General features: G+C 32.1%; 1 protein-coding gene across 1 annotated transcript; it reads right to left on the reverse strand.

Moving 5' to 3' along the window:
* Window positions 1-1,984: 1,984 nt before the first annotated feature.
* Window positions 1,985-6,944, reverse strand: LOC111017572 (polygalacturonate 4-alpha-galacturonosyltransferase). The gene is made up of 10 exons (XM_022293380.2): window positions 6,427-6,944; window positions 5,985-6,019; window positions 5,818-5,877; window positions 5,541-5,669; window positions 5,376-5,439; window positions 5,246-5,292; window positions 4,685-5,019; window positions 4,174-4,531; window positions 2,780-3,367; window positions 1,985-2,659 (listed from the first exon to the last, which is right to left on the reverse strand). The coding sequence occupies exons 1-10, from the start codon at window positions 6,572-6,574 to the stop codon at window positions 2,384-2,386; spliced, it is 2,040 nt and encodes a 679-aa protein (XP_022149072.1). The 5' UTR covers window positions 6,575-6,944; the 3' UTR covers window positions 1,985-2,383.
* Window positions 6,945-11,376: the final 4,432 nt, after the last annotated feature.

Here is an 11,376-nt window from a genome sequence, read left to right on the forward strand (position 1 = left end):
GATAAAATAACCCTTTAAACTTGATGTGTTAAATAAAAAGAAGAAACAGACCTTTTTTTTTTTTTTGTTGGTGTGGATGCCAATGCCCCACCCAATCAGCTAATATTCTAATTAGAGATTTAGAGATAGGGTTTTAAATGTTATTAAATTCCCAATTAGTGTATGCTTTCATATCTCTTCTTTTAAGACAAAAGTTAGTAGAATTAAAGATTGTTTTAGTATGGTTTTTAAAATAGCAATAAGTGGTTTTCAAAATTTTCACGAATTTGGTATGACTTTTATTTTTTTGCAAAAGTGAAAGAAAAAATATGAATCTCACAACCAATCCAGACGCAACATGATTAAAAGACCCGACAAGAACACAAATAAAAAAGACTAGTCAAAATGATTTTGAAAGTCAGGAAAACAATACAAATCACTTTAAAAAAACTAATTAGTGCTCACTGAATTTTGGAACCAGCCGAATATTTTTAATTCGCTAAAAATACTTTTGCAAAAAATTCACATCCAATCACACAATCGAATTAGTCTAAAGTCTAAAACTTTATTTTTCTTTTGTGGAGACAACCTTATGAAGTAGAACTATCACTAATGCACTAGTTGTAAAAGAAAGAATGACAACATAAGACCAGAGTCCCACATGCAATGGTGGAGAATTTTGGATTCCAAATTTAGGCCATCCCCCCATGAAAAGCCAACTTCTAATAACTTGGCTTATTTTGAGACACCCATCACATCTTGTATGAGGTTCAACTTAGGGCAAAAAAGAGAGAGAGAGAGAGAGAGAGAGAGAGAGAGAGAGAGAAAGAAAAGACGCCTTTTTCACTTTCCATTTCTTAGACTCTGTTTGGGCACCACTACTTGAATCCAACTTGTTCAAAACTAATTGGTTCAGTATGCACAAACCAATGTGCCAAAACCACACTTTTTGGATTTCAATATCATGCAAAATTCCTTGACTACTTATGGAATTCTCAACATATTCTAAAACTAACCTTTTTCCATATAAAGAAGGAAGGCAGAGGAGACCACAAATTCTCATAAGAGCATAGAACTTGTACCACATCACACCTGGTCGTGTAAATTTTCCTCAGCAGACCTCAAATCAGTTTTCGCATCTTGTAAAATCTGATAGATCAATCAAATGGGAATCAATTCACAAGAATATATCTCTGCTTAAAAAGGCAGTGCTTGAGAAGATGGACTAAGAGTCAAGATTTTGTCGATCGATTAATTGCATATAAACAAAACAAGCAATATCACACAAAAAGGGGGTTCTTGGCTGAATGATACTTTGGGAAATTAATTATGGAAAAGAAAGAGCAACTATGAAGAAAGTAGCTACCAAAGTCGAGGCTTTAAGAATCCATTAATAAGTGGATTCTGGCACCTGCAAACAATAACAAAATTAAATGGAGTTGATTAGTCATATCATTAATATATGATAATGAAGGGCTAATCTCCGGATAAGTGGCAATGAAGAGGTCAACTCAGAGTATCTTTCACAACAAATCTATAACTTCCATTGCATTTTGCTCCAAACAAGGCTTGACTAATACCCTTTTCATGAAAATCAAATCAACATAAAAGCAGAAGTAAATCTGTCATTCAAGGAAAGGAGGAAAGGTAAAGACAAGCACATTCCAAGATCGACGACCAATCCACCTGTTCAGCCAATAGGATCTCAACAAATTTAAAGTTAATCATAAGAAACTCTTCCAGATGGACCAGAAGATAATGAACCTTTACCATAAAATATAGGCAAAGAACATTATACTACTGAAGGAACTATTGAAACATCAAGCTAACCATTCATGAATCTAGAAGAAATTTTAGTATTTGGCTGCTAGTTGGAACAAGAATTGGAAAACAGAACATGGGGAGAGCAAATTGTTTTAAGAAAATTGATGTAAGCTTGTAGTTGCGGTACCAATATTTGAGTAATATCAGAATCCAGTCCTCCAATTAACAAAAAAAAAAATCATGGTGCATCAACTTCTGAATCTATAATTTATACTATGGATAATGGATTTAAAGAAGCAGATTGTCGGTTGTTCAAAAATTACAGCCAATTGGCATGGACTTCCTAATCCAATTCAAGTTTGGCTAACAGCAAAATACAATTAATGGATTTACATGTTAACAAGGGAATGAATATCATATCTTGTACCAGAGGGTACGAGAATGGGAATGAATGGAATGAATTATAAAGAGAGAAATAGGGAAGAGGGGCATATTAAAACATGTTATGAGTATACCCCAGCCCCCCCAATCTAATGTGGGAACCAACCAATGTTTTTGTGCGAGAGATATAGCAGCACAACTCTCATTACGGGATAGATCGAGAATTCTCGTTCATTATCTAAGACCTTTAAAATCAGCCTTATTCATTTAACTTGCATTGGCGAAGGTAAGGATGATTGTACTTGATATACTTGGTCCAATAGCCACGATATTTTGTCATAGCCAATTCAAGCCAAGGTTTCATGTTTCCATTGTAATGTATGACTGCTGCATTCTCAATCTCTGACCGGTCAATGCTTGGATTGTAACCCAAACCAAGCACATGCCACGACTTGTCAAGTGGATGTGTTAGTCCATAAAATGTAATCAATCCTGGAGGTAATGTTCCTAGCTTCCAGAGTAACCTTTCTTCATTCTGACAACAAAAAAGGGGGAAAATGAACATCTAAGTCAATTTGATGAGGAAATATATGTAGCTGAATATTTGGTTAAATATCAATATAAAAAAACTCAGTAGACAGATTTGAAAACTGACCAAGTTCTGCCATTTATGATATATGCCGGTAATGTCTTTCTTTTTCCACTCCTTCAAGTCGAACATATTCATCCCATAGGCCCATCCACATGCATTAGGATCAAATTTTCTTGCAATATGAGGATTGGAGAAGTTTAGATACTTATCAAAACGGTGGAAGCTCTCGCCACAGGTTTCAACTGCACCATTAACTTTACCATGAAGATCCACATCCCATAATCCTGTCATGTCTTTCTGGACAACAATGTCATCATCCAAAAACAGAATCTTTTCCAACTTGGGATATACCTGAGGGAGATAGAACCTCAGGTGATTAAGCATAGAAAGATACTTTGGGTTCCTGTACTTCAGATTTGACGAACCAGATGAAAGAGTGGTTGGATGTCCAGCCTTGAAATAGTATTCTTTCATTGCAGCAGATTCAAGTTGACGTAATACTGGACAGTAAGATGAATTTAGCCACTTGAATTCATCAACATTTTCAACATGGATTGTGGCTTTTCCAGGAGGATTTGACAGGAACCACATGTTCATGGCACCAAAATTAAGCTTATCTGTAACAAGATGGAATACATGTTTTGAAGGATCCTGCAATATATCCAACAATACATTATCTAGTTAGGAACAACATATAGGTGAAGGACTAGCAAATATGTGACCTGATAGTATAACTTCACTCTTTGCATCCAACAAATGTAGAAAGGTAATCATCATATGGGTTGCAGTAACAAAAACTTCAGAAGGAATGAAATAGAATTTTTGTTTAAATCCTATTTTAGTTCTTTTAACTTTCATACTGGTTCTTAAAATTTAAAATGTTATTTTCTCCTTTAACCATCAAATAAAATAGCTTCATAAAAACCTCAACACATAAATTCATTTCAAAATATATTGTTCCATTTGCTACATGCGACTTCGGACACTTGTCTAATCAAGTAAATGAAAGAAAAACAAAAAGCATCTTTCTATGAAAAATTAAAGACAAAAACAACATGATGGAAGGTTTATGAACCAAAATGGAATAAGTCATCCAATCAAAGAACAAAATAGGATTTTCTATAAAAATAATAATAATAATAAATAAAAAAAGAAAGAAATTACCACAAGGATTTGTCTGCAGTCCTTAATCTCTCAAAAAAATTGAAGCCACAGTACCATAAAAATGCCTTATGAGCTAGAAAAAAATATTCTGAATCTGTCGCAATTATCACCAATGGGACTAGTAATTCTCTTAACAATAAAAATTTGTGCTTGTATTGAATTTGGAACGTAATGCAAAAAATATGTTTATGAACACCCAAGCTTTTCTCAGAAAAAAAATAAAAATAAAAATAAAACACACACACACACACACACACACACAAAGCTTCAGGTGCTAGAGGCAGGTCAGATACCTTAGCATTCACAATAGTTGAGTTGACAACGACTGATGCCGCCAAGACATTGTCTGAAAAGAGAGCATAATGATAAAGATTTGGGTTTTCTAAATTCTCACTTCTAGGAAATTTTCTTTTCTCTAGGGGAAGAAGGTGATAGTCTATAGTTAGACGCAAGGATAAGCAGTGAATTCCATTAGGTATGGTCTTGGCAGCCAACTGACTGAGAAAAGTGCTTTGCTTTTTGAATCCTCTGACTTCTTCATCAGCCGATTGGAGCATTGCTCTTAGCTTTCCTGTAACCAACTTGCAGTCGTATAATTGCTCTTTTGCCTTTGACAAAATTTGGCCCATGGACTTTATTTTATCAGGAGCACTGCAAACAAAATAAACGAACAACAGATGATACTTTGAGTTACAATATAGAAAATATACAAAACAGCAAAAGATCAGGTAACTGTGACGAAATTTCTTCGAGTTACAATTCTCCCAAAAAAAAAGTGGGAAGATGTAGAAACGATGATGCTACCTTCGGTTCAGATCAGCGTCAGTACTTGCCTCTCCTAAGGCACGTTGGCTCTCTTTCAAATGAGTCTGGAGTTCATGATACAGGTCAAGCTTGTTTTTCATCTTTGCTATACCCAAGTATGCCCTTGCCATAATCATTTGGTCCCGCATCAAGCGTACAGTTGAATCAGAGTTCTCATTCTCATTTTCTTTCCTCCATATACTGTATTTACCCAGAACGGAGGTATCAACTGATTTTGAGCGCTCAATAGCAGCATTTTCAAGTTTTATAAGAATATCGTCATCCTGTTGAAGCAACTGAGTAGCACGCTTTTCACGTTTTTTTTCTCGTAGTTGCTGCACAAGTAGCTAAACTTAAGTATAAAACCCATGGTAAATGCAAATGCAGCATACATAATTTAGAAATACAATAAAATAAGATGACACGACAAATCTAACCAAAACAGGTTAAGATAACAGAGTATCACCCCTTAATATATGAATGATGTAAACCTAACACTAGTTTTCAAAGTGAAAAATCACAGAAAATAAGAAATGCAGATCATTTAAGATTGATAATTACCCTTCTAGCCCGTTTTACAGGACTATCCATAGACTGGGAACCAGCATCTGCACAAGATAACTAAATCAATCAAAGAAAAGAACATCAAGGTATAAATTATTACACGACATGAAAGATTTCAAACACCCACCTGTATGTTTGATCTCTTTGCTGTTGGGTATTTCTTTCCCAATATCAACAAAAATTTGGTTTTTCTACAAACAGAGACATATGAGAATGATCAGGACAAGAAGGAAAAATGTAAAACAAGAAGAATCCACCACGTCATAGATATAAAGGATGAGGCCAAACCAACCTCAGAAATGCCATCAAGCGTAGCCTCTTGACCATTTACTTTCCACGAGGCTGACAAATTATTTTTTCGAAAATGGTCAAGACTATAGGGACCCATATCATTTGTGCTAGCAGCAATCACATCAATTACCTGAAATATAATTGATAATCTTTTCCTGTGAGAGAGTAGGCCAAACAAATAGTGAAACTACATCGTTTGTTGCATAGCAACCAAAGCATAAAACTGTGATACCACAGAAATAACTAGATGCATTCTATCTAAATCAACAAGCACTTGCCTCTTTAGTGAAAAGAGACTTGATCTGTTGCAATGCTATCCTTTCTCTCCATCCAACATCCTGCGTTCTCAAGTCGTATGTCTTAGAATAACTAGAAAAGCATCCTGAACCACAAGGTCCTAAACCCTCTGTGAATGGTAAGAAAAATCAACCACATTGATACTTACCCGCTGCAGAGAGCCATTCGAAACAATTTCAAGATCTGCAAAACAAAAAAACAAAATCAAGCATGACATCAACTCAAAGACCAACTTCCGCAAGGTGTTCTAAGATTAACTAAGACCGAGTGACCGACAACCTCTAACGTCCACATCTGTATTCTCCGAACTATTCTAAAATTTCCCCGGTACAATTGAAAACATCCAAGGCACCGACACAAATTTATCGTGACCAGTCGGGTTTTTTCCACTCCACTAATCAGCAATTGAATTTCGTAAGACGAAAACAGAATAAAACATCCATGAAGTTGACAAATCGATACATCCTTAGGAAGAAGAAAAGTGTCGGCAGCATCAATCTTCATAGGAGAACTAGCCTTTCGATTAAATAAAATCTCTAAATCACCTACATTGCAAGAACGAGAAACAAATCTAGAGACAACAAACAAACCTGCAGAACGGAAACCTCGGCTGAAGAAGAAAATCACGGGGGAGAGAAACAAGAATAAAATGACAAGTAGAACAGGAAATCGAGATCCACCACCAGCTCTACCCCTCTGCGCAGCTGTAGCGGACAACAAACCCCTCTTCGATGCCATAGGCAATCGGGAAGCCTCCAAATCCCCGTCCGGTCCGATCCAGTCGGAATTACAAAGAGATCTCGGCAAATTACACACAAATCACAACCCGCCAAAGATGCTAGTCGAAACGAAGCTCGTCAGATTCAGAACACGGCAGTGAGAGAGATGGAGGTGAGATTTGAGAAAACTAGAAAATCTCAGAACAAATGCAAGAGGAAATCAACAGAGCCGTGAGTGATTCGGCGATCGGAAGACGTGAAATTGCAGAACCCTAAAAAAAGGGAGAAGAAGAAGAAGAAGAAATGCAGAGTGATCTGAATGAATTCCAATTTAGCTAAGCTTCAGCTCGTCGCTTCTCTTTTTTTTTTTTTCCCTTTTCTCTCTCTTTCGTTATTATTAATTTTACAATTAATTTTTTGTTTCTTTTTTCCGGAAAGATTGTTTGTCAGTGAGGGGATCAACCGACGTCGTTTTCCCTTCCCAGATGGAGTCCAACTGGCTATTGCTCATATTCAGCCGCGTTTTCTCTTTGCCATTTTTTGAAAATTTAAAACCTTCGTTTTTCCTATTTATTTGGTTTAAATATAATTTTTGTCCAATTATTTTCAATTTTGGTACATTTTAGCCTTTCTATTTTTTAAAATGGTCATTTTCCTTCTTTCTTACAAAATGTTAACACAAACTTTAAATATAAAAAAAATTCTTTAATATAAATTTATTGTTACATCTCAAAAAAAAAAATTAACAGTGTATCATAGTGTTATATTTTTAATTTAAATAAATTAGACAAAAATATAAATGAAGGGACCAAAATAATAATTTTTTAAAAGTAAAAAGATTGGAATGAATATTTTGAAATTACAAATTCTAAAGTAAACCAATGTCGAAAGAATTGGGACAAAATAGTAATTAATTATTCTTTTTTCTAGAAATCGTAAAAATAAAACAAATTTGAAACTATTTTCTATTTTTATTATCAATATCTATAATATATATAAACGTATGTACCTTGAAGAAATATTTCGGACAATATTATACTTTTCTTAAATAATACCTAAGGATTTGTTTGGGGGCATGCAGACTTTGTTTTTTTTTTCATATTTACTTAATCAAATTGATTTAATGAATATGCATTTGGTAGCATTTAATAATTTTTTCTTTTTAAGATTTTGAATTTAAAACTTTAAAATTTTTAATTATATTTAAAAGTAAAAAAAATAAAAACTTTAATAAATATTATTTCATATAAACTCATTTTATTTGTATTAAAATTAATACATTTAAAATATAATATATTATAAATTATATAACCTTGTAAAATAATAATTATTCAAAATTTATTACAAAAATTAATTGATATTATTTTACATTAAACTAAACATAAATATTTAGTTGGTAATTATTATTAGTTTAAGAATATATTCCTTAAGTAGAACAATTTTGTAGTTTGAAATTCAATTTTCAAATATGTTACCCAACACTACCTAAATAAACTGCAAACAAATAATATCCCGCCATGAGAGAGACGCATAGAAGAGGTATGCTCAGTGTCATGGTCATGCTCGTCCAGGGCCTGTTGTCTGTGGCTGTATGCCCATAACAACCTCTTTCCACATACTTTTATGTCATTTATTTAGTTTTGCTTGTTATTTTATTTTCCTTGTACTTTTGGTGGCGAGTGACTCCTCGCCACTTTGCATGTTCACGCCTGCCATAGCAAATATGCCTTAGAATGTACTATAGGGGGTATACTTAGTCATTCTCCCTACATTGCGTTGTATTCTTGTCTTGCCGTTAATCTATTCTCTTGCATTCAAGCTTACAACAACTTCCAAAATGCTTTTAAACGTTTTCCAAAACCTTTTTCTCTAACCCATTTTCCAAAAGCCGTTTTCTCGAGAACGGGGGTGGAGGTTGCGACATATTGCCTTTGTGCCACCGGCTATTCGATTTCGTATTGGCTGACTTGCTAGAGGATGAAAGCAAGTGTCACACAATCGCTTTCTGAGTTCCGTTAAAGTGCGATTGTGACACTCAGCGTGCGGATGATCGTTGTGACTTTCTCTTGTCGCAGTAGGGAATTGACGATCTTTTCCCCTAATTGTATTGAATCAAAAAAAAAATGTCAATGCTACGACCCCCTATTATTTGATCCAATACTAAATGGGGATGAGCCCCGACTTGCATAGGTCCTTGGTTTGACCTCCCGTAGTGGTCATTGCTTTTAATAAAGTAGAGCGGGACTAATTTCTCGTACTTGCTCAGTGTACCCCCCTTCGTCGAGTGTCCCGCTCGGTTCACTGGGCTGTTAGCCTACCAAGCACTTGTCTGCCGTTCCTACCGCTCGCTTGACGGACTCCGTGCTCATTATTCTTGCTGTTCTCTCTATTAGATCCTCATGACTCTAGCCATAAGCTATGACAGCTCCAACTCGCAACTACAAGATTTAGCGATCAGGTCTACCCTCATTAAACTTTATTTTTCATCCAATACCTTATTTTCGTATTTCTTTTTAAGTTATCATTGTTTAAGTTTCTCCCACTTCTACCCATATCTCCTTTCATATTGATTGGTTGTCTTAAATTCTAAGTTTCTCTAATACTCATCTCTCCTCCATTTAACTTTCATTTTCTCTCTCTCCCACCCATCGAAATCCTCCTTTCACTCTCATACCCATCTAAATTATTCTCTCACTTTTGATAAAATACTCGAGACCAAATTTTATAATACACATATATAAACTACACAAATTATACATATATAAAAGAAATTTTCTACTTTCTTCCATAACACACCCCACCTAAAATATTAATGACCCATCAAAATTTAAAAAACAAAAAAATTATTTTTACATTCATTTTAAAATTTCATGACTTTTCATTTGCTATGTTAATGTTTTATTTTTTATTTTTTATTTTTTTGACTTTTTATGATGGTTGGAAAATTAAATTGGTAAAGGAAGATTAATTGCTCCCATAATTATAAAAAACTAGAACGAGGTAGTTTTACCACCTACAATATTAATGACCAGTCAAAATTAGAAAAAAAAAATGTATTTTTATATTCATCATGAAACCTTTCATTTTAAAATTCACGACTTTTCATTTTCTAATTTAATCTTTTATTTTTAGTTTTTGACTTTTTATAATGATTAATAATTATGAAAAGGTAGAATAGGGATAGTTTTACCTTCCTTTATATAAAAAAATAATAATAAAATAAATTAAAGATATATATTCTATGGAATTTGAAAAGGGTTGAGAATATCAAAAGTTATAAGTCCATTTTACAACTATAAAAATATTTATTTTCCATCAATTTTGTAAAATATCCTTGATGATTTGTTCAATTTCAAGTTTTTAGATTTTACATGATACTTTTGATTTGACAATATAGCTCAATGCCACCGGAGGAATTCTTCTTTAGAAAATTGTGATGCAAAAGTTTGATCTTCCTCACTTACTCTAGAAATTATTGCTTTTAGTTGTTTTATAATTAATATTAATATTTTTTCGTTGTACTTCAAATATATGTTTATTCATACTTAAATTTGTTGATTTTATCTTTACTATGTTCATTTTACTCAAATCCTAACATAATTTTTATGTACCACCGTTTTATTGTTTTACGAGAGTAGTAATAATAATAATAATAATAAAACAACGAACTAAATAGATTAGCGTGAATTACTCTACAGACATACATTTAAATTTAATGACTTTTCATTTTCTAAGTTAATTTATTATTATTATTATTATTATTATTATTATTATTTTGATTTTTTATGATGATTAGAAAATTAAATTAGTAAATGAAAATTAATTGCCTCTCATAATTATAAAAATGTAAAATAGAGATAGTTTTACCGCCTAAAATATTAACGACCAATTAAAACTAAAAATAAAAACATTTTTATATTCACCATAAACACTTCATTTTAAAATTCATACACTTTTTACTTTCTATGTTATCTTTTATTTTTTACTTTTCATAATCTTTCTAAGTTATCTTTTATTTTTTATTTTTCATAATAGTTGAAAATTTAAATTGATAAATAAAAATTAATTGCTCCCATAATTATAAAAAGTTACCATAGTGATAGTTTTACCTTCTCTTATAAAAATATTAAGGAAATAAAAATATAAAAATATATTTAAGTAATAATTAGTTGCATTTATACGATTGTTGTTACCCAATGAACATCATAGCTTGTTTATTCAAAACATTAACTTTTAAATTTTATGTTTTCATTTTTTTTTCACTTTTAATATTTAAATAAATTTTAAAATAAAAATTCAAATACACCTTGAAACTAATAATTTAAATACATTAATGAAATTAACAATAAAGCACGTGAAAATATTTAATTATTTTTTTTCCAATTTATCCATAAAATGAATGGTAAGATTTACGACGTTACGTTTCATTATAAAAGTCTAATCAAATCTTTTTTTTTACTATATTAACCTTGGACTTTAGTAATACTTAAATTATCTCAATTTTTATTTTTAATTAAAAAATACATATTAAATTCATTACTTTTTTACTACGATCAAAATTATTAATTTTTCTTTTTATATTTCTTAATCATTAGAAAATTGAATTAGTAAATGAATTCTCATCTCATTATTTTTTTAACTCATAGAATAATTATTTTGCCATTTATAAAATTTTCTTATTATAAAATTCAGTATAAGTATTTAATAATTTTAAATGAATAGAAAATAAATCAGAAAATTTACGGTAGACAAATATATAAAGTAATTGATTCAACCAACCTATGAGCTATTTATCTTAACTAATGAGCAACACGTGCCGTG

Source organism: Momordica charantia, assembly GCF_013281855.1.
Source record: "Momordica charantia cultivar OHB3-1 chromosome 7 unlocalized genomic scaffold, Mcharantia_2.0 BLBB01000007.1, whole genome shotgun sequence".
NCBI lineage: Eukaryota > Viridiplantae > Streptophyta > Magnoliopsida > Cucurbitales > Cucurbitaceae > Momordica > Momordica charantia.